The 24792-nt window shown below is 39.6% G+C and overlaps 1 protein-coding gene across 1 annotated transcript in view; it reads right to left on the reverse strand.

The window, feature by feature from the left end:
* The window catches only part of capn5b (calpain 5b), a 58609-nt gene that overhangs the window by 5737 nt on the left and 28080 nt on the right, over positions 1–24792 (reverse strand). The window contains exons 4-12 of the mRNA XM_017493584.3: positions 24430–24638; positions 16345–16537; positions 12033–12226; positions 10091–10168; positions 5191–5386; positions 4440–4562; positions 2598–2794; positions 2336–2457; positions 434–570 (exon numbers count right to left, since the gene is read on the reverse strand). Coding sequence (XP_017349073.1) covers positions 434–570; positions 2336–2457; positions 2598–2794; positions 4440–4562; positions 5191–5386; positions 10091–10168; positions 12033–12226; positions 16345–16537; positions 24430–24638 — 1449 coding nt within the window. The remainder of the gene's footprint in view (positions 1–433; positions 571–2335; positions 2458–2597; positions 2795–4439; positions 4563–5190; positions 5387–10090; positions 10169–12032; positions 12227–16344; positions 16538–24429; positions 24639–24792) is intronic.

Raw genomic sequence — 24792 nt, forward strand, 5'->3', positions numbered from 1 at the left:
TAAAAATAGCTAGAAAGCTAGCTAGCTTAGGAGTTAGCTACTTTCACAATATAAAATTAGCTGCTGTTACACTAAGGGGCTATATTTACATTAGCTAAAGATTACCTACGTAACCTAGTGGCTAGCTAGCTCAACACAATGTTATGCTATCAGAGGGAAGCTCTACGTTGCTGAACTCGGATTTATGCAAATGAATCTGACATACTGCTTAGCCAGTCATGCAAAGGTAGATGACCATTTGGCAAAACTTAAAGCAAATTTTTTTAATAACCAAACCTATAAAAAAGAGAAAAAGTGCAGCAGCATGCAGCAACAACATTTGCAAGTGGCTGTGTACTGTTAGCAATTGCTGGGGGGGGGGGGGGGGGGGGGGCACAGAAACAACAGAGGGCACACAAACAAGACAGAGAAAACAAAAGAGCATCACACTCACCTCAATGTGAATGCCTTCTTTTGGCTTTTTGCGATAGAACACCCCCTTGATGTCGAACTTGGGACATCGGGTGTCCTTATGTACAGGCGATCGGACTTTCTCCCCCTCACAGGTGATAATCACGTACGGATCTGAGCCTGGAGCAAGAAGTATGGCGGTCACGTATCAGATTTGCAATTTGTGCATTTTTTTCATGCTAATGCAAAACCACCTCTACTGACCAAAGCCAGAGATATGGCTGAGTGTTAATGGAAATGGGAATATGGACAGAGTGGTTTCTATTTTTGGCCAAAATTAGCATTTAAACCTGCAGATAAGAAGGTTAATTGAAAGTCCACTTACAGTAAAGGACAAATCATAGGACATTGTGCCTCAGTATGATTGTGCTGAAAATTTGTCTTGCTTTAGAAATATGAGATTCTTACACCTATTAGAGACTGCAGTATGTTAGACAAACTGCATTGGGGCAGAATAAATCAGCTAGTATGTGTAAAAACAGGCACATTAGAGGTATCAGGTTGATTAATAGTTTTGGCGCCCTGGGTCTGCATGTCTTTGCTTCCGCAGAGGGAGGACAATTTATGCTCACTGCCACTAAGATTCAGTGCCTCTGCTGTTCATGTCATCTTGTGTCTTGTGGGGAATCAGGCAGGTTGGTATGTACCTTAAAGAGCTCCTTGCTGGTTTTAAGCTCGGGGGGGCAGGTACACTAGAGTAGATAAAGGAACAAGAACTCACAGGCCCTGACTTACCAAAAAACATGCCCACTGATTTATTAGCAGGGTCTACAGAGGATTGTCTGTTTCACATGAGCAAAATGACATCTGGTTTGTGCGTTTGCTTTGATGCATATCCGATTTAGATAGGGTGTATCTACTTAAAATATATATTAGGCATCAATGCAAACATTTATTTACCAAATAAAGAAGATAGCTACCTCTCACTGACTAAGCAACACAAAAGAAAATTACACTCAGGAGGAAATAGGAGGAAGAGTTAAGGTACATTCACACACATAGCGCCATTTTGTCACTGCAAGCCACCAGTCACTGTACTAGTAGGTGTTCCTACTACTGCCATAGTAACATTTATCAGTGGGTGGCACAACTACTGTAGCATTACACTTTTGACAACAAAATGAGACATTCTGGATGGAGAGCTTTTGTATATTAAATTCACCAGTGTATATATGCATCACATCATACTAGATGAAGTAGAAGCAGTTTGTGCTCTGTGGCAAAAGCACAAACTCCGGACTGTCTGGGTCCACGAAACAATTTGGATTCGAAGGCAGCAAGGCAGATCACAGGTCACATGCATTCTACTGTCTTAACTCCCATTGGTAGTTGCTGCAACAAGTCACTCCAAATTTGCATAAAGTTAAACTTTTCTCAACGTTGTCACACCGCTGGACACGCCCACATCTAGTCGCCAGTGGTCACTGCAGCTTATGTGGTCAGAAATCATCAGCTCTAATTGAAGGTGAATAGTCTCCGGTCTTTTTGTCGCCATATGTATGAACGTACCTTTAGGGTGCTGCATTACTGGAACATTTAACATATGCTACACTTAGGAGGGATCTCTCACCATTTAGTCATCATTTTGCCGCTTTGAGCTCTCTGTGAGCTTTGCCTTTTATGGACTTTTGTGAGCGTCACTTAATGTAAATCTGCAGTTCCATGAACATGTAAATTATATTGATAACTTGCGGCTCGTTGGCATTTATCAACATACGCACATGAGTATGAAGAAAATCAGCTGAAACTTTTGGGAATTTTTATTTCAGTTCAGCCTTTCAAAACATTTTTAAAAATTTTACTAAAAGATTGATAAATAAGGCCCTGTGTGAATAAATGATCATCTTATAACCAATATGGTTTTATGTTGTGTGTGCAGGTTTACCTCCATTAGAGTCTTGGCCCTGCAGCCCCTCAGCACTCAGGACGTGCACCTGAGTGACCAGCTGAGGATATCCACACATCCCCGTCCAACACGTCTGAGGAGGATCGTCCAGGGTCAACTCTCTGTTCCAAAACAGAATATCAGAATAAACCGAGCACTCAACTCTTCAGCTATAAAACTTTTTGAGATTTCATGGAAACATTAAAGGATTTATGAGTAATAAAAGCAAAATAATAAAAGAAGCATTAGCAGTTAAGTTTACTTGCAGTCTGAAGGCACATCTGTGAATACCCGGAGCAGGAATTCTCCCTGCTGGCCCGGGTCAAAAGTGGTGGGGATGATGACATAGCGGCCCTCTTTCAGCTCTTTCCTCAGGAAGACACAGCGAGAGTTGATGTAGATGGAACCTGCGACTTTCTGCTGGGCCGTGTGCATGCGGTACTTTCTGTTCAGTTCCACCTAGTGGGAAGAAGGTTCTATACTGTAGAACAGGTGAGGACTTACACCTGTTAGTGAAAGAACTGTGATGATGACATCACTAAATCTCAAAAATGTTTGTTTTATGTGGCAAATCAAATGACATTAAGGCACCCATTAAAGCTGACTCCCATCTGCCGAAACTACATACAAAGAAGGCTGTGAAAAATTGTCTTTACTGTTTAACCTTTTGATCTTATATTCAAAAAAATTCACAAAAATACTCCGCTCTCTTGGATAGCAAACAATTGCTAACACAACAAAGGTTTATCCCAAAATATATATCTTTGAATTTTTTTTAACAAAAGATAAAAAGGTTAATAAACAAAGCATATTCTTCACAGCCTTCTTTGCTCATATTTACCAGGGGTGCCAATATTAGTGGAGGGTACTGTATGCCCTTTGGGTTGCATTTAAAAAATGCTGAGCTCAACAGATCTCTTCGTGATGGGGTGGAGCTAAATTCCAGGCTGGAAAATTGAAAACATGTATGTATAAATCAATTTGATGAAATGCAGGATTTTTTAACAAAGTAGCAATACTTTGATTTGATTTAGTCATTAATGATCTGACTAAAATAGTCCAGATTTAATCAAATATGACTCTTGTTTTTCATTTACAGTATCATTAAGTTTTGTTTAATCTTCAATGAAAAGAAAAGGTCATTAAAATAAGCATGTACAGGGTGTCCCAAAAGCTTCCAAACATAGGGGAAATGAACACTTTTTAGCAAAACATTTTCCAAAATTTTTCATGCATGGTTTATATATATATTTTCAGATCGCCTTTAGGAATGCCTTTGACAAAAGAAGAACGTACTTAAATCTTTCTCATGGCTGGATCGGGAAGCTGACGCAAGGTTGTGATGGACATGCATAACAGTTACATGCATAACACCAGATGTGTTAACACGAGTTCATCATGAGTTGGAAAGATGACTCTGTGTGTTTTCACAAAGAAACGGCAATCATGTGGAGGATGTTTTCTTAAATAAAGTTACATTTTGTAAAAAAGTGTTAATTTCCCCTATGTGCAGAAACTTTTAGAACACCATGTGTATTAAAATGTTATTTGGTCATTAAACAGTTGGTTTGACAATCGCTTATATTTTTCTTGAATCATTTGTTATCTCTGTGTCATCACTTAAGCAAACCTTTCTTGTTACGTTTGTGTCAACTAATGCTTGTTGTACCTCTTTAATCAAATGTTACCTCAACCCTTATACATACCGCGATACATGATGTTAATGATGATAAAGGATAAAAGTGGCTCATGTTTTAAATAATCTACCTTTTTTTAATCACATCACAAGTTACTACATCAAATCATATAATCCATTATATTTCTGTCACGTGTTTCTTCCAACTGAATCAGCCTGAATACATAGAGAGCCGACTTGCCAGCAGCTAGTAACTCTGAGTCAATGATCTTTCCTTCCAAATGATAAGAAATACATCATTTAAGAAAATAATTTATTCAGTTGATGAAAGTGCTACTATAAGCTGCATAATTTAAAAAGAAGTAATTCCACCACCATGCTACTCTAAAATGTAGCTAAACTAATAGCTAAGTTGTAATGCATGTTGGCTGTTTATACTATATGTGTACTCTGTTTATATTTCAGTACCCGATGGATGTCGAAACCGATAGCCAGGTTTTCCCCTTTGCCTTCTTTAGCAGTTGCTCTTTTCTCTTTCTGCTGCAGGCAGATCAAGACCTCGTCCTCCAACTTCCTCACGTCAAACACGTACTACAAAGAGGAATAGATACTTTACAGCCACACAAATATCTAATACATTAGTATTAATACACATTAATCAATACATTAGTTGGAAAAACATCACTGAAGATACATACTGGACCTACAGAACTTTGGATGTACCTTTCAGGAAGAGTTGTGAACGTACCGTATTCTTTCCATTTTAAGTAATAAGTTCAATGGTGCTCTGTTGGATGTTTGAAAGTTTGGGAAATTTTTATAAGCAAACCCTTGTCCCCAACTTATTTGGACAGCTCCATGGTCTTCACACGTTGGGGGGGTCGTGATTATGCAATCAAGTTTTCTCTTTGTAAATAATTTGGTAAATGGTCTGCGACCTTTATAGCACTTTTTTTTTTTAACCTTAGCGGTTCAAAATACTTTACACTGGTTCTCATTCACCCATTCACACACCAATGGTAGAAGAGCTGCCATGCAAGGTGCTAGCTTGCCATCGGAAGCAACTTGGGGTTCAGTGTCTTGCCCAAAGACACTTTGGTATGTGGAGTCAATTTCATAACATATCCCAGTAAAGTCAATTCAAGGCAGTGTACATTGACATTGCTTGTACCATGGTGAACAAAAATGTGCTTAGGACAGTAATTACAGAGGCACAGACCTGAGGGTTCTGCAGGAAAGTGGTTTTGTGATTGATGCAGCCTCCTGAGCGGTTACGCAGAGGGTCGTCTCTGTAAACCCAGGATCCTCTCATCACCTCCTCCTCCCATGTCTTATGGATGCTCAGGTAGGACGTGTTGATGAGCCGACACAGGATGAGGTCAGTAAAGTAGTGACAGTAATCCTCAAAGTTCATCCTGAGTGCATCAATAGAATCAGCAGGTCGTTTTTCACCAATTCACCAATCAGGATTCTCCTTAAAGATGTATTACTAAACAAACTTGCAATTTCGAGTAGCTAACATTTTTTCAGCCAAAAAGAAACCTACCCTAAATGTAACTGATTTGGTGCCTGATGCTGGTGTAGCTAACAAGCATTTGAAGTTTCTCACTCAAAAACCTTTTTGTAAAACTTTGGCTCATACTTCATTCAGTTCTTCAGTGATGTCACATGGATGTTGTGCTGATGTGGGTTAGGACACTGTAATCTGTAATCTACACACATGAACAAAACTCTACCATTTATCTCAATACCGAAAATGTTACGGTAGCAGCCATCTTGGACAACCAGAATCACGTTGTTCCTCTGAGCAAATTTTTTGTGTCAATTCACTTCCTAGTTCCTGCCTCCAAAACTGGAATGGAGAATTACACCAGAAAGCTTACTGTTCGGTGGATTTTAATATAGACGTGAAAATGTGGACTACTATCTTTAGTTTAAACAATCAATTAATTCCAAAGCAATTCAATTCAATTTTATTTGCATAGCATGTTTAACAATAGACATTGTCACCCAGCAGCTTTACAGAAATCTGGAGGTAGATGTAGATCCTCTAATGAGCAAACAGTGACAAGTGGCAAGGAAAAACTCCCTGAGATGTCATGAGGAAGAAACCTTGAGAGGAACCAGACTCAAATGGGATAATGAAATTATAACTCATTACTCTACAACTGTAAACTATCAAATTAAACAGTACCAAGTGTGTAAAAAGTAGGGATGTCATGATACCAAAAATCTAGTACTCGGTACCGATACCACAAAAAGTACACGATACTCGATACCAAAGTTGATACCACGGTGTGGTTTTAAAAAAATAATAAATTAAATAATATTTAAAACTCCTGGAGGACATCCTCCTCTGGTTGATACTGGCAAAAAGAGGGGGGGGGGGGGTATTTTAGTTATCAAACACTGTCTGACAATGACTAATAACAAGTGCTAAGGTGCACTCCTAAATATACGCGCACACACACACCCGCTTATACTCTGAATGCAAGGATTAGTTTAAATACACTGATATGGTGGCAGGCCAAAAAGATTTATTAAAGGCATGAACATTTGAATAATTATAGTGACATTAGTTCTTCTTCTTCTTCACCACTTGTGGACTGACTAATACACTTACGCGTATTTGCTGCCCCCATCAGTTCCGGGGGAATTGCAACCTCGGTACTTACTCAACTGCAGAAAAACAAGTACCGTCACGTTTTAAGCATGTTGGTACCGACTTGGTACCAAAGTATCGGTTCTCGTGACATCCCTAGTAGAAAGGATGTTCTGTATAAGCATATTGTGAATAGGAGTCCTGGAATAAGCAAAGGACCATCTTAGAATCAGACGTCACAGTGTCAACTGAAGCAAGTACAGTCCCCTCTGAAACTACTGGAAGGGCAAGGTTAGTCATTTGTTTGTTCTATACACCAAAGATATTTGGCTTTGAGATAAAAAAAAAGTGGTTATGAGACGAGAGTTTAGGATTTCAGCTTTTATTTCTTCATCTAGACGTGTTAAAAAAAAATTGTATCAGACCACCAAATGTAGGCGATCAAAATTATAGGTAAAATTGAGTGTAAATGAAAGAAAATAACACTTAATATTTGGTTGCATAATCCCTTGCTTGCGTTAACTGCATCAAGCCTGCGACTCATTGACAGCACCAAATTGTTGCTTTCTACTTCTGTGATGCTTTTCCAGGCTTTTACTGCAGCCTCTCAGTTGTTTGTTTCATTGGGTTTCTATCTTCGGTCTCCTCTTCAGAAGGTGAAATGCTGCTCAATTGCATTAAGGTTTGGTGATTGACTTGGCCAGTCTAAACACTTCCACCTTTTCCCCATGACAAAATCAGAGGGTTTAGTTGAGTTGGCAGTGGATAATTTTCTTGCTGCATGATAAAGTTCCTCCCAATTAATTTGGATGCATTTCTCTGTAAGTTGGATGACAAAATGTTGCTGTAAAAATCTGAATTCATTCTGCTGCTACCATCATGAGTTAAATAATCAATAAAGATTCCAGCCATGTAAGCCCAAGCCATGACACTACCTCTACCATGTTTCACAGATGAGCTTGTATATTTGGCTCATGAGCAGATCCTTTGGCCTTTCCATCAATTTGGTAGAGGTTAATCTTGGTTCCAGAACTTTTGTGGCTCATCTCTGTATTTCTTTGTAAATTCCAATCTGGCTTTCCGATTCTTACTGCTGATGAGTGGTTTGCATCTTGTAGTATGGCCTCTATATTTCTGATCTCAAAGTCTTCTTCGAATGGTGGATTGTGATGCCTTCACCCCTGTCCACACCTGCCTTCAACCCTCTGGGTTTTTCTTCACAGCTCTCACAATGTTTCTGTCATCAACTGTTGTTGTTGTCCTTGGCTGACCCATTCAGTGTCTGTGCTTAGTATAACACTACATATAAATACTGTTGCTCAGTAAAAAAACAACAACTACAGTGCAGCCGGAAAGTATTCACAGCGCTTCACTTTGTCCACATTTTGTTATGTTACAGCCTTATTCCAAAATGGATTAAATTCATTATTTTCCTCAAAATTCTAGAAACAATACCCCATAATGACAACATGAAAGAAGTTTGTTTGAAATCTTTGCAAATTTATTAAAAATAAAAAACAAAAAAGCACATGTACATAAGTATTCACAGCCTTTGCTCAGTACTTTGTTGAAGCACCTTTGGCACCAATTACAGCCTCAAGTCTTTTTGAGTATGATGTTACGATCTTGGCACACCTATTTTGGGGCAGTTTCTCCCATTCTTCTTTGCAGGACCTCTCAAGCTCCATCAGGTTGGATAGGGAGTGTCGGTGCACAGCCATTTTCAGATCTCTCCAGAGATGTTCAATCGGGTTCAAGTCTGGGCTCTGGCTGAGCCACTCAAGGACATTCACAGAGTTGTCCTATAGCCACTCCTTTGTTATCTTGGCTGTGTGCTTAGGGACATTGTCCTGTTGGAAGATGAACTTTCACCCCAGTCTGAGGTCCAGAGCGCTCTACAGCAGGTTTTCATCAATGATGTCTCTGTACATTGCTGAATTCATCTTTCCCTCAATCCTGACTAGTCTCCCAGTTCCTGCCGCTGAAAAAAATCCTAACAGCATGATGCTGCCACCATCATGCTTCACTGTAGGGATGGTATTGGCCAGGTGATGAGTGGTGCCTGGTTTCCTCCAGACATGACGCTTGCCATTCAGGCCAAAGAGTTCAATGTTTGTTTCAGCAGACCAGAGAATTTTGTTTCCCATGGTCTGAGAGTCCTTCAGGTGCCTTTTGGTAAACCCCAGGTGGGCTGTGGCTTCCGTCTGGCCACTCTACCATACAGGCCTGATTGGTGGAGTGCTGTAGAGATGGTTGTTCTTCTGGAAGGTTCTCCTCTCTCCACAGAGACACGCTGGAGCTCTGTCAGAGTGACCATCGGGTTTTTGGTCACCTCCCTGACTAAGGCCCTTCTCCCCTGATCGCTCAGTTTGGCCGGACGGCCAGCTCTAGGAAGAGTCCTGGTGGTTCCAAATTTCTTCCATTTACGGATGATGGAGGCCACTGTGCTCCCTGGAACCTTCAATGTGGCAGAAATGTTTCTGTACCCTTCCCCAGATCTGTGCCTCGATACAATCCTGTCTCAGAGGTCTACAGACAATTCGTTGTACTTCATGGCTTGGTTTGTGCTCTGACATGCATTGTTAACTGTGGGACCTTATATAGACAGGTGTGTACCTTTACAAATCATGTCCAATCAACTGAATTTACCACAGGTGGACTCTAATCAAGTTGTAGAAACATCTCAAGGATGATCAGTGGAAACAGGATGCACCTGAGCTCAATTTTGAGTGTCATGGCAAAGGCTGTGAATACTTATGCACATGTGCTTTTTTGTTTTTTATTTTTAATAAATTTGCAAAGATTTCAAACAAACATCTTTCACGTTGTCATTATAGGGTATTGTTTGTAGAATTTTGAGGAAAATAATTAATTTAATCCATTTTGGAATAAGGCTGTAACATAACAAAATGTGGACAAAGTGAAGCGCTGTGAATACTTTTTTTTACTGTATATATAAATATCAGGAAATTAAAGCAGAAATTCTAAACTCTCTTCTCATATTTATTGTTGATCTTAAACTCAAATGTCTCCAGTCTACAGCAAAAAACAACAACCCTGAATTTGCATGGCTGTTCCAATAGTTTTGGAGGGGCTGTACAGTATATTGGGATGTAAATATGGAATAGATTTTGGGTGAAATAGACTTACTTGTTAGCTAAACTGCCCTTGTAGCTTCAATGCAAAACTAAAGAACCAAATATCAGACACCAAACATATCTGATTTTAGTCTTAGCTGCTTGTGGTAAAGCAGAAAATTTCATTTTTGGCTGATCTATTTATTTAAATTGAACATAGGCCCAAAAAATCAACCTCAAGGCAATTAGGGCCCTAGTCACGGTTGAATTACATGCTCATGGTGAGGATTTAATACAGAAATCGTGCACATAGGTATTCACATCTCAGATGTGACAGAGAGTAATAGAAGCTTACTCATTTGAATATCAGTACTGAATACAGCATTTTGTAGATTTCATGTGCCTGAGGCTAAAGCAGAGGATATAAGAAAATCTCTCACCAGAACTCTCCGTCATCCTGCACTGTGACGCCCAGCTTCTCCCTCTCGCTCTTGCTCACCTTATTCCATTCCTCCGAGCTATAACACACACCACACTCGTCATATATCTGTTCGGACTGTAAGAGATTAAATCACACACACTCAAACACACGCACACATACACACACACCCACACCCCTCAAAGCCAGGTCTCTGTCTCAGAGATTTCTGGAGCACTGTGATATTACGGTCTCATCAAACCTTTAATAAATATTTAATCTGTGAAAAAATATGAAGAAGACTGCTTTCACCTCAATAACATCTTTCTGGCTGCACGGTAAATAATTTAGAGTCCCATATAACCAAAGCGGTGCTGTTACTGACCTGAGGCTGAACACGCAAGAAAGATTTCCCTCCAACTGTAATTACGTTGCCATTTCACACCCAGCCGTTGAAGAAGACATTTAGGCTGTCATAAAACAAGTAGCCTGTCATTTAAATGGGTAATATGAATATCTAAACACCCCTTGAACTTTTCCCTTTCTCATGCAGGTGCTCCCAATTTTATACCCGCATGTCTGCCTGCCTTGATATCTCAATTTCACACCAGCGAGCGATAAGAATAGTCACTTTGGCTGTGTGTTATTTAGACTGAACCCATCTCACAGGAGGGAGTGAGAGTGAGACACAATCTGTGTGTGTACTCGCTAACATTACTTTCAGAGGCAAAGTAGGAATATTTTGTGCTTTTGATTAATGCTTTCGATTAATAACAGACTCCACTGGGTTGACCATTTAAACATGCTGGCCTCCTGGACATTAAGCACTGAGTGAGACCAAAGCCAGATTACACTATGCATTTTCAGTAGATTATTACTTGTCACAGTGTATGAGATCCCAATAAAATCTATAACAGATTGTGTGTTATCCATGTCAGATTATACAATGAAGATCCTCTGACGATAGACCTGTGATTAAATAAAATGACTACATTATGCTTACATCATCAATCAACGTTTGTTTCTAAATTATTATTCTTAAATCACGTTTCTATGTCATTTAATCATAATAATGTGTTCATTCTTAGTTCTCTGGGGACAATTGCCATTTGCATGGTTTCATTGCTCTAGGGAACAATAGATAGCACATTGAATTAGTTGCTTGCCAACTGTATGATTGTTCTTGAGTTTTTCCAATAGCCACTTATTCATTCTCGTTAATAAAGTATTCTGAGGAAAATTCGGTTTGTCTGGAAAATTTATATTTATGTATTTCTGTAAATTTGGTTCATTTTGTAGATTTGAATTATGAATTAACGCAATATTGTGTGGTATTGTGATACGTCAGCTCTGTAAAATATGCTGTACTCCTATTGGTGGACATGGCAGCAGGGGCATGGTCGATATTCGGCTGCAGGAAAAGAGTAGACGGGGAACCAGCAGGTAACATGTGATGATTCTTAACTTATTACTTTATATGCCTTATTGCCTTGAACATGAATGAGGCATCAACTGCAAGCTAGTGGTGGCCCCTTGTCATTTGGGTTGGTTTTTTTGAGTTTTTTGTGAAAAAATAAACGCGAGCCTGGAGCTCTGCTGAAATTCCTCCTGCCTCCTAAATCTTGCTTCACACACATACACACCAGGTTCTACACTGGATTTAAAAAAATTTTAAGACGAGCGTCGTAGCAACACTCACACGCTTGAGATTTTCATACAAATTTCTGAAACTTGTAGAGCTTTGTCATTGACATTGTCTTTGGTCACAATAGCACTAAACTGGCCTCCAGTAAGCAGGTCAAAAGTTTTCTAAGATCTCAGATTCACGTCCAAAATGTTTTTTTTACGATGTGTTTTTTTTGTCTGTGAGAGTAAAACTGGGTTGAAAATTGCCCAGTGTAAAATCAAGTCTACGTTCTTGGTGATTTCCACTAGATCTCCAGTTCAACAGGGGGCAATCTCACCTGTCGCTCCATGGCCCGCTCCATTCCTTCTCTCCCCAGGGGTTCCTCATGCGAATCATGTGCAGCTTCTCAGATTTGAAGAAGGCCAGCAAGCCGTGGCCCAGGCGCACTTTCCGAACGTCGGTGACTGCATAAGCGTGACCTTTGACCAGGCCGCAGTCCAGCCGAGCCTCCATGTCCTCCACTGTGGTTGCCTTTGTGAAAATCAGAAAAGAATCACTTAAACAAATGTGTTCAATAATGCAGAGCATCGCAAATAATGCCAGAGGGTAGGTTCTCAATAGATCATTTAGCATTAAGTTTGTGTGAGGAACATCAGTAAAATGAATTTTAGTTTCATTTTAATTTTAAGTTGAAATAACCAGTCATTTAATGGGATTGTATGTTGTGTATAATTGAGGCTGGAAACAAGTAACTGGTGTAAATCAGACAATAACAGGCTAGCACACTTTAGTGAGCACACTGCTTGGTGTACTGTAGGAGAAAATTAAACTTTCAGAATATGATGAGTCTTGTAAACTCCTTGTGACACTCATGATTTGTCAACAGAAACGTTCTCAGATTGGCCGTGTGTGTTCAGAGAAAAGGCAGGAGAGTAAGATGAAGAAAGCAATTAGGCTGTGTCTGAAACAAGCACAGCCAGACAGCCTAAAGGGCCTGATGTAACAGTCTTCAAATTAAACTGTTTCCTGGGCAAAAAAGCAATAAAGTAACTCCAAAGCCTGAAGCTGTCTTAGAACTCGATTCACCCAAGCTCTGTCCTGAACTCCAGATTGAGTTAATTCCTAAATGTGTCTTGGTTTCTTTGTTACATGGGTTCCATCTGTTTAGATGTACAAAAGACATCTCAAAAGATGTCTCAAAATTTGCTCATTCAAAGCAGAGTTGTCAGTGAGCCTGAGGGATTTGTGCGTGTTTGATTTGATATGCCAGTGTACCCATAACTGTCTCGGCTGTGTATAAAAGTCATGTCGCTGTTGCTTCACTGTGAGAGAAAAAAAACACCTTGTTGACAAAAAAGTCACGCAGTCAATAAGAAATTGCTCCAAGTCTGGGATTGGACTCATTTACAAGAAAATGAAAGTCTGAAAGAAAACAATGGTTTAAAAAAACAACAACAACAGTTTTTATTATAGGCAGCACCCAGAGGAAATTTATATTGGTGTAAGGTTTATCTTTGATGGATCAGGAGATAATCATGATTCTCACTTTTGATTCATTAAGGTATCAGATGTTTTTCCTAAAATTCTTTACAATTTAATAAAATAAAATAAAAAGGTGACAAACTTGTAATGATGCCATCAAGTGTGTCTTATACAGTACCTTTAGTTAGAGGACCTAGAGAATGTATTGTACATTTAATTTAATGAACCATTTCTCCTGCCGGTGTAGGGCAATTATGAATTATTCATTGAATCCAATATCGATGACAGCTTATCCATAGGAGCAGATGGAGCAGAGCCCCGCCATACAGTATATATAAATAATTGTCATTCAACAAATGTTAACTTTCATAAAATCCTCATTCACAACTCCATATCGTTCTGTTGAAATACTAATTACCTCTTTTGAGTGAGCAACTATTTACTAATTATCTCTATTGAGATCTCTATCATGCTGCCCCATGCTGACAGGGTCTTCAGCTGCCAAGATTGTGTTTTATAGCAAATAATCAGAATGAAACCTCACCCATTTCTGCAAACAAAGGCAAAGTGTAAACGCAGACAATGTGTCTATGATGAACGGAACCAATTCTACTGCAGCAGTGACTCGTGACCATGGATTTTAGTGGGGAAGGATGACATTAATAATGACATAACCTCAAGCTGAGAGACTATAACATGTGGCTTGTTCTATAGTCTGGACTGTCAATAGACAGTCAACATACAGTCATCCATCATACTAGAGGTCAACCGATTGACCGGTTGATTGGATCACATAAGAGCTACTATCATTAACTACGGTTGGAAGGTTTCGGTAAAATGTCACAGTCTAACTACATCTCAAAATCCACAGAAAAGTACACTTTCACTTTATTTGCTATAAAACAAGATCTTGGTGGCCTCAGGGTATTGTTAAACTAGCCCAATCAGAAGACCCCTTTAACTGCCCTGACCGCTGCTCCTCCACTGAAAATGTTCATAAAGCAGTCATGTTGCAGCGTGATACCTGTCCATATGAACATCTTTCAGTTCCAATTTTGCCATCAGGGTGCAATAATAGCTCTGTGGAACTAATTGGGGCAGTGTGAACACTTCTCCAATTAGTTACATAGAGTTATTATTGAATTTTTGAATATTGAATTTCTGAATTATTGAATTATTATTAAAAATTTCTTAGCAACCAGAATGGCAAGTAAATCAAAGAAACATCAGTTTATCTCTCAAACAGAAACGTTTTTAAAATCATTTGTCACTCAGAAAATGGTAATTAATAATGAAATGTAATTTACAATGTAAAGAGTTTATGAAGGCAAATATTTATTGAATGGCTGATACATATCCTGTATACCAGCCATACCATATATATATGTGTGTGTGTGTGTGTGTGTGTGTGTGTGTGTGTGTGTCTGTGTGCGTGTGTGTGTCTCTCTCTCTCTCTTTTCCAGTGCCTGAGTTTGGGCTAGGTTCAGGCCTTTGTGTGGTTTTTGAGATGTAGTTGGGCTGGAAATTTTGCTGAAATCTACCAACCCTGGTTAAAAATATTAGCTTGTTGAGGAAAACAAAAATGTGTATCATGAAACTAAACCAGCCCAGAAGAGCTAGCCATTTAAAAATCATTAATGCTAAGCAAAATAATATATGTAAATGTATGGAATGTATAGAAATGTAAGGAATTGCTATAATGTAGGTTTTTGATTTACAAATACAGTGGAATATCTTCTGCAAAAGTATCATGGAATAGATATAAAAAATGTCAAAGAATCAAAATGTGAATTTGAGACAAAATATTTTTAAAAGATGATGGATAAACAGGCATTTGTTTATATATTGCAAAATTGGAGAGAATGGTGAAGATAATATGTAAGGAATAATACAATTGAGGGCATGCTGTTAAAGGAAAATAAACAATGTCATAGTGATGCAACGCAGCTCAAAAATGTTATCACCCCAAAGCTGATTATTTTCTATAACAGCACATCTTGAAATGTTTTATTCCTCTTATACAACTGCAGTTTGCCACCATTCCATTTTGCCTCCAATTATACTTATATAGTATTTCATTTGGAATCATCACTTAAGTTACAGCAGCTATAAACAGTCCTTTTCTCACCTGCCTCTCTTACTTCTCATATTCAAATCTAATGATAAGAAAAATACAGCTTATCAGGTTACGGAGAAACTGCAAAGTCCTCTGTCCTGAACATACAGCTTTACCTCTGACTGTTACAAAGCAATGAATCTAGAAACTCCTTCCATTAATGTTAAATAAACATCTCATTAGATGTTTTGCATAAAAAACAACAAATATTAGTCTGTTTATTAGTCTGAGATAGATTTGTAGATTATGTAGATCGTCTGCCATACAAGTCCCTGTGAATGAGCTGTTACTATAGAAACTATAATGTATTAGAACAAGTGCATTAAAACAAAGCTGTTATTGAATTCTAATTCAATATCGTTTTAGTATCGGCTGTCAGATAAGAGCTGTAACCGTGCTTCCTTGTTGCTTCAAGCTGTTTATGCATTGCTAGATAAGAGCAATTCAGGTATTCATATTCAGTTTCGGTCGGGAGTCGTGCGTTCACGCTATTTGACTTTGTTTTGCTAATTAAAGAGGCATGCTCACACACTGAGGACTATATTAGCGTGCTCGTCACTTGTAACCACAACAAAAGCGATTACTCTGCGCACTTTGCTTCTCTACAACTTGTATTGTTCTCTGCATGATATATCACTTTACTTCTATTTCCTAATTTTTAAGTTGCTTTGGATAAAAGCATCTGCTAAACGTATAAATGTAAATGTAAATGCATTACACCCTGAACTACTGTCAGAGCTTCAATTTTAGAAATTCTATCAACACGTTCTTACCAGCGCTGCAGCATAATTATAATATAATTCGCAGCATTAAAGACAGTTAGTCTTGGAAAAGAAACGTAAATCCATTTTGAAGAAGCTGGCACATCTAGACACAGTGTGTGAGATCTTTGCTAAAAACAAAACCGTGTGAGACTAATGAAACCTTTGCCACAAATCTAAAAGGCAGGAGTCTTAAGCAGGAAACAGAAATATGTCAAATAGATGTGTCTGATTTTAGCTATCAAGAACATAAAATAAGTGTAACAGTAAATGAGCATGTCTCAGCGCACCCTGATGGAGCAGCTGATGAGTCCATCTCTATTGTGGACCTTCAGCACTCTCTCGAACAGCTGGGTCCTGGCCGCCTCATCCTGAGCATACATTCCTTCCAGCAGGTCCACTGGCTCTGAGACCCCGCCGGTGAAGTCCACTAAAGCATCGGCTGTGTTCCCACCATCCAGAGCTTCGTAGCAGCCATACACTCTGCAGAGGTGAAGAAAATGAGGTGGTGTTATTCCAAATGCAAAAAAAAAAATTATATCTTAGCAAGTGAAAATATTTTGAATATCGGGCTGTTTTTAGACTCTCGTACATATTTCAAGTTATAAATTGGCAAATAATTAAATGGAAATAAATTCTTCAAATTAGAAAAAAAAATCTGACAAAAGAACAAGATTATTTAAACCTTGAAATTTAATTAAGATTATAAATGTCTAGAAATAGGTTAAATAATTGTATATTTGGTTTACAAATATTGAAAAAACTACATAAATGTGACTATATTTAAGCCAATTCAACTAGCTAATGTCATTGATATTGTTTTTTTTTTTTGCCATGCATTTCAATATCCACTATCATTCCTTATATCTGCATTATTATTTCTATGTTCATGTGTTAATGTGTGTGTCCAGGATGCATCTGTGAGACGCTCTGGAGAATTTTAACAACGTAACATTACCAGCACTATCTGCTCGAGCACAAAACCACCCAAATAATTAGTTCATATGTGTCAAACTTCTCCAATTGGAGATCTTTCTTGGCCTCTTGGTAGGTTCTCCGACTAATAATCCTTACCTGCTCACTGACTTTTGCTGGATGGCATCTTTTAGGAGTTGCAGTTGTGCCATATTCTTTTTATTTTTAAAATAATTTGTTAATTTAACATCAACAAATGATTAGTTTATTATTGTCTTCATAAGCTATCAGTCTCACCCGTTCCATGCAACAATCACTGCACAGTGGAGTACACTGAACGGGAGGTTCCACCTGCCTAGGTGCAGAAAGGAGTGCTTTCGCAAGTCCTTTCTTCTTGCAGCCAACAGACAACTATGCACATAGCTTCTCCATCTGATAATGCAAGTTTTTGCAAAAAATATTTCTCCACTACTCCTCGCAGGATGAACATCATCTTTTATGAATTTTGCTCAGTACAATGCTGTAAAATGACATTTTTGCACACTGTTATAACCCTCGAGTGTACCTGGTCATATTCTCTCCCATTTTGCCATAATCCATACTATATATACACATCAACACACACACACACACACACACACACACACACACACACACACACACACACACACACGAGTGTGTCTGGTTATATTTTGCATAAAGTATGTAGTGTATCTGGTTATATTTAGTGTACTGTATATTTCATGTAATGTTCGCTGCAGCCTTTTGCAAACATTTGTATAAATGTTTATTTTAATACTTATCTGTTGCTTTTGTTTTTTGTCTTATATTCTCTGTTGTCCCTTATCTGCTGCTGTAACACTGAAATTTCCCACGAGGGATTAATAAAATGTTATCCTATCTCATCTTTTATCTTATTTAATGATGCTCCATGGGATGTTCAAACCCTGACTGATACTTTTCCAGAACTTTGTCCTTGACTTCTTTATGATGGTGTTTGTTTAGGTATGTTCTCTAACAAACTCTAGGGCCTTCTATGAACAGGTGTATTTATATTGAGATTAGGACTGCAACATTTAGTCTGAAAAACTGATAATGTCAGTTATTAAAAATGATCAATGTGGATTTTTATGCTCGACTAGTCATCTAGTTAACCAATAACAGAAACATAAGAGTGCACAGGATTCTATTCCTGGGCATTGCTCCTGGGTAGAGTAAAATGCCAAAGTGCAGAGCCGACATTGCTGCACCACACACCACTTTTGATGTACAACATTCTTTGATGTTTAAAAGGAGGCAAAAAATTAATTGACAGATTTCACTGAAACATATAGGCTTTCTGTTTGGAAGATTGTTTTCTTGTTTAATGTATTTTAGTGCTGAGTTCATGTCTCACAAGGGCGAGAGATGCTTGCTCTCATTCTCTCTCACAGACAGAAATTTTAATAATGGAAAATAGCCATTATTAAGCCCCAAAAAACCCAAAACACTGATAGATTCAGTCCAAAAAGTAAAAGCATTATACTATGCAGTGTGCAAAAAAATGGAAATACCTTTCATAACAGCATGGACATTAAAAAGAAATGCTGCCGAGAACTGTTGCTTGGTGAATGAAATATACGGTTAACGTAATAGCCTTAAATTACGTTTCATTAAAGAAGCTTGACAGGTTTTCTTTGATGTAGTGTAATAGTAAAATATGTGCAGCGATTTTTTATCAATAGTTTGTATCAAAATTGTTATTTGCAATTTAGGTTTTTTATGTCAGGTGGTGGAGATGGAGACAGTTGCATGTTCAGAGTTTTATTAAAACAACAGGCATACAAATCCAAAACGTAAGGCAAGATCAAGGTCAGGATACAGGCAGTAGTCAGGTGATGTCCAATCAAAGTAACCAGGGCAAAAGACAAAGACATAAACCAAACAACAAGAACAGGAATCGAAACCAGAAAACATTACGGCAAGATAAAGGCTTGGTATCAACAGGTAAGAATCTACTTTGCATAAACTTCGCATTGTGGTGGTGGAATGAGTATCCGTATATAGTGTTGGCGTGACTGTGTAAGTGAGTCCTGGTGTGTGCAATCAGTAGGATGGTAAATGTGAGTCCATGATGGCTGCTGGATGTTGCAGTCCTCGGTGGCCATGTTTGCAGAGTGCTTCCTGGGTCTCCCCGGGGTGTGGACCTGGTATGTCAGGACATCTTGTATGATTTTTCTGGCAGTGGGTCAGTGGGTCATGAACATCCCGAACCGGGACCCAGCATCTCTTTTCTGGTCTAAGATCCCCATGACTATGTATGCCAGTTGTCCCTCAATGTCTAGGGGAGCTGAGGGTGTGGAGGGGGGTACATTGTTGGTTAGGTGTCCTAGCATGACTGGCTTGAGCTTAGATACATGGAATGTGGGTGCGTGGTAGGTGGAGTTTGTATGTGTATGTTTGTATGTATAGGGGCCTATGTAGCGGTGGGTGAGTTTTCTGTAACCATGCATGGCCTTGATGTCCTTGGTGGACATCCATACGCTGTCTCCGGGTTCATAATGTGGAGTGGCATTGCAAGGTCTGTTTGCTCCTTCTTTTTCTGGGTTGCTTGTTCTAGGTATTGGTGTACAACCTCCCACACTTGTTCACTTCTCCTGAACCAGTCATCGAAGGCAGGGGATTCGGAGAGGTTGGCGTTCCATGGAAACAGGGGCGGTTGGTACATACAACACACTGGACTAAGGTTAGGTGCATGGCTGAATGACGTAGAGAGTTCTGGGTGTACTCTGCAGGAACCGGGGCCCAGTCCTCCTGGTTGTTACCACATTATGCTCATAGGAGCCAGTCTATTTCTTAATTGGCCCTCTTGACCTGGAAATTGGCTTGAGGATGTTAACCAGATGTGAGACTGACTGAAGCTCCTAACTTCTCCATAAAGCTGCTCCATACCTGGGCGGTGAATTGGTCTCCCTGATCACAAATGAGCTCTGCCATTTCTAAGGCTGAGGGGAGACCGGAGAGGGGAATCAGACTTGGAAAATCTGTCTATGAGCACCATGATGACTGTGTTACCTTGAGAACATGGTAAATCTGTAACGAAGTCTATAGCAAGGTGAGACCACAGTCGTTGTGGTATGGGGAGTGGAAGAAGTTTATCAGTGGTAGAGTTTGGGGTACCTTGGACTGTACATGAAGACTTATGAACCATTGGATGACGGAGAGCATGTAGGGCCACCAGTACTTCCCCTGTATAAGTAGGTGGGTTTTGTGAGTACCTGGATTACCAGTAGCAGTTTTGTCCTTAATTTTTTTTTTCAGGGGGGGGGCTTGGTAGAGGCGTGAGAGGGAATAAATTTTTGAATTCTTGGACCCTGGGTGGTAGAAGGGAATGAACCCAAACCTTGCAAAAAAACAGGGCCCACCATACTTGTCATGAGTTGAGTCTTTTGGCAGTCTTCATGTACTCTAAGTTTTTGTGGTCAGTGTAGTTTCACTGCCAGGAGCTATTGGTTGCCAATGTAGTTGTGCTCAGCTGGGGACAGTTTCTTTGAGAAGAATGCCACTGGGTGAAGCTTAGGTTTCTCTTCAAATCTCTGTGACAACACAGCTCCCATGCCGGTCTCTGAAGCATCCACTTCCACAATGTTTTAAAGTAGGGGCTGATGTGAACACTTCCTTGAGCCATTGGTCTGCTGAGGGGTTTCATTATAGTTTTTTGGGTCCTTTAATGAGAAGGGACCTGAGGGGCATCGTGATAGAACTGAACCCTCTGATGAATTGGCAGTAGAAGTTGTCAAACCCCAGAAACCTCTGTAGATCCTTCACTGTGGTAAGGGTCGGCCACTTGGTAACAGCAGTGTCTTGATCCTGGTTCATGAAAACACCTTCTTGATTGACTATGTAGCCGAGACATAATATTGTTGTAACATGGAACTCACATTTCTCCCCTTTTACAAACAGCTGGTTCTCCTAGAATTGTATAAGAACTCTCCTCATGTGAGTGACATGTTCCTCTTTGGAAAGGGAGTAGATAAGGATGTCATCGATGTATGCAATGATGTACTTTCCAAGCATATCCCAGAGGACATAATTTATGAGGCACTGGAACACTGCAGGTGCACAAGATAGCCCATACAGCATGACACAGTACCCAAAGTGGCCATAGGTAGTACTGAAGGCCGTTTTCCACTCATCCCCTTCTCGGATCCGGATGAGACTGTATACACTGCCCAAATTGAGCTTTGTGAAGATCATTGGCTTCCTTGAGTGGATAACGATACTTGACTGTGACCTGGTTTAATACACATGGCCTGAGTCCTCAACCCTTTTTTCTACAAAGAAAAAGCCTGCTAATGCTGGTAATGTGGAAGGATGAATGTATCCTTGTTACAGGGCCTCTGTGATGTATTCATCAATGGCTTAGGTTTCCTTAACTGAGAGAGGGTACACATGGTTGCAAAGGGGCATAGCACCGGCCATGAGCTCAATAGCGCAGTCATAAGGTTGATTGGGGGGAGGCTGCTAGCTTTGGTCTTGCTAAAGACTTCCTTGAGGTCCTGATTCTCTGGTGGTATTTCTGTGTTAGAGTCTGCTTCAGGACTCTCAATGGAAGTAGATGCTAGTAGGAGAATAGGGGCCTGCAGACAGTGGTTTAAATAGTGTGGGGACCAGTGGAGGATTTCTCTGTTGAACCAGGAGATCTGTGGGTCATGGGTGTGCACCCAGAGGAACCCCAACAAGATAGGAACATTCTTGGTGACTGTGACAAGGAGAGAGATTCATTCCTGATGGAGGGCACTGACTCTGAGAAGGGGTGTAATGCAGTGGGTTATGGAACCCCCTCCGATGGGTCCCCCATCAAGGGATTGGATATGCAGGGGATTACAGAGTGGTTGGCTAGGCAGGTTCAGTTTTGTGATGAGAGAGCTGTCAAAGTTGCCAGCTGCTCCAAAATCAATCAACACTGAGAAAGTAGAAAAACTATCCGGGTCACCTATCTGCACAATTATGGCAAAATTTTGGTGAGTATTAATACTGGGGACACTCACCGTGTTGAAGCGAAAAGGCTGGTTTTCTCAGTTGGTGCAGTTTGGAGAAGACCTGGATTTGGGTTGGAATGGGCATGAAGACACGGAGTGCTGAGGACTGCCACAGTAAAAGCACAACTTGATTTTCTGAGGCCTTTGGCATTCCATATCTGTCAACTTAGCTTGTCCAAATTGCATGGGATTAGGTTCCTAGATTTCCGTCAAAGAAGTTATCTGTGGTTTGCCCATCCGGTTCTTTAGTAAGTGGTTGAGACAGATGGAGCGATCGATGAGGGATGATTGATCATCAAGGCAAACCAGTTCCATTAGAATGTTGGGGTTCAATCCCTGATGGTAGGCTGCCTTTAGTGCTGGCTCATTCCAGCCACTGCCAGCGGCGAGGGTACGGAACTCTAATGCAAACTTGGTTGCCGTGTCAGAGTGTAAGCAGTTGCTCTCCTACTTCCTTTCCTTTGGGAAAATGATTGAAAACTTGCAGGAAGAGGTCCTAAAAGCACTCGTAAGAGGTTTAATGCTCTCCTCCTTGGTTCTAGATGGCAGTAGTCCAGGTGAGGGCCTTATATGTGAGCAAGTTGATGAACTGAGCAATTTTAGCAATTTCCGTCACTCCCTCTTGACTGAAGAAATACAAGGAGCAGTGAAGCAAAATCACCTGAACATTTGTCAGGGTAAGTGATCAGCAACAGGGCAGACTGAGAGGGTGCCACCATAGTAACCAGTGTTGCTGGAGAGTTGGGCATTGATCATGACAATCTGCTGTTGCTGCTCACCAAAGAGGTGCCCTAGGGAGGCCAGGGCCTGTTGCTACTCTTGGAATCCTGCTGCCTCCATGTGCAGGCAAAGTATTCTGTCAGGTGGTGGAGATGGAGATAGTTGCAGGCTCAGAGTTTCATTAAAACAACAGGCAAACAACTCCAAAACAGGTGGTCAAGATGCAGGCAGTAGTCAGGTGATATGCAATCAGAGTAACCGGGACAAAAGACAAAGACATAAACCAAACAACTAGAACAGGAATCGAAACCAGAAAACACTACAGCTAATAAAGGCTTGGTATCTACAGGTAAGAAACGATGAGCGTATATTTCGCACTGTGGTGGTGGAATGAGTGTGCTTATATACTGTTGGCGTGATTGTGTAAGTGAGTCCAGGTGTGTGTAATCAGTAGGATGGTGAGCGTGAATGTGATAGAGTTCCTGATGGCTGAATGTAGTGATAGTGTTTGTTGGATGTTGTAGTCTTCGGCAGCCATGTTTGTAAGCCGTTCTAAGAGTTGTAGTCCACAGCCATGTTTGTAGGCCGCTCTGTGTGAAGCAATGCCGATTCCGGCGTTGACATGACATTTTACAGCGACTGGAATGAATACACAAAATCAAAATTGTATGTTTTTATGTGTAAGCAATTTTGCAAACTATACTGATTTTCAACCCACTTCAATATTATAGATTCATAATTTATAGTCTATTGCTAACTAGTTCATATGAGCTTTTCCTGTATCGCTAGTATACTGATTTCCACCAAGAACAAATCCCACAGATTCAGAGTCCACCATCATTTTTTTTTTAAATTGAATAGCCCACCATTATTGATTTTCTTTCTTCACAATTCTGTCAGCATTTTGGTGTGTATAAGCTCTACTGTGGAACTGAATATAAATATATATTAACATATTAAAATATAAATATGCTGCTGGAGGTGTAGGTGTAAAATATGCATGAACTTTATTTCCTGAAAAACATGACTAATGCTGTCATTTTGACCTGTGTGGAATAATTATGATTTAAATCATGAGAAGAATGCTTTCATTTAGTGAAGTGAGATTTTCTTTCTTTAAACTGTATTTTGTATTTGCATATGTTTAAAGAAGGACCGTTCATTTACATGTGGATTTATTATTGGGAAAAAACGTAGTGGTGTCTCAGTAATGTGACCCCTAATTTACACTGCATATATTTATAAAATGTTAAACCAATAAAGATAACACGTTATTATTATTATTATTATTATTATTATTATTATTATTATTATTATTACATATTTAAATCTTACTTGCAGTTGTGACCATTGGAAACATTTTTGTGTTTGTATGAAAATGTTTATAGAACACAACAAAAAAGTTATCTAGATCAACAATACAATTCATAGTAGTGTCATTACTATGATGCTAACTGTTGTATAGAACTAGGAAGAGTGATTCTACACTCAGCTCCAGAACTATTGGCACCCTTTGTAAAACGGGGTTTAAAAAAGGTTACGAAAAATGTCTGCTGATAAGTACGTACCTTAATCTCACACTGAACATATGGGAGAAGTCTAAAGTAAATTTGCTCCAGTTATTCAGTGTGAGATCTTTAATAGTTCTGGAGTTGACTGTATAATATGCAAGGAAGTCAGAGTAACCGAATTCACATCTTTTAGAATTGAAGTGCATACTTGGCATAAGCTTTCTCCACAAGGGCACTCCAGAACTCATTGCTATCATCTGAGTGGCAGTACACCAGCTGATTGTCCACTGTGGGCAAGCGGTCATCGATCACCACGTCCATCCATTCACCAAAGCGCCAGAAGCGGAAATGGAAGATTCCCGCGTAAGAGTCTGGTTTCTCCGGATCCCATTCCTGCTCTTTCCAGTCAGGGATAACCTGAAAAGAGAGAGCGAGAGAGAGGAAGCTACATAGATTGCACAGATCCTGTTGTTGTGATTTTAAATAATAAAAAACAGAGCTAATTCATCGTAGTCACAGAAATCAAATAATTGTTATTGCCTTCCAAAAATAGACCTGGTTTTATTTTTAG

Source organism: Ictalurus punctatus, chromosome 18, assembly GCF_001660625.3.
Source record: "Ictalurus punctatus breed USDA103 chromosome 18, Coco_2.0, whole genome shotgun sequence".
Classification (NCBI taxonomy): domain Eukaryota; kingdom Metazoa; phylum Chordata; class Actinopteri; order Siluriformes; family Ictaluridae; genus Ictalurus; species Ictalurus punctatus.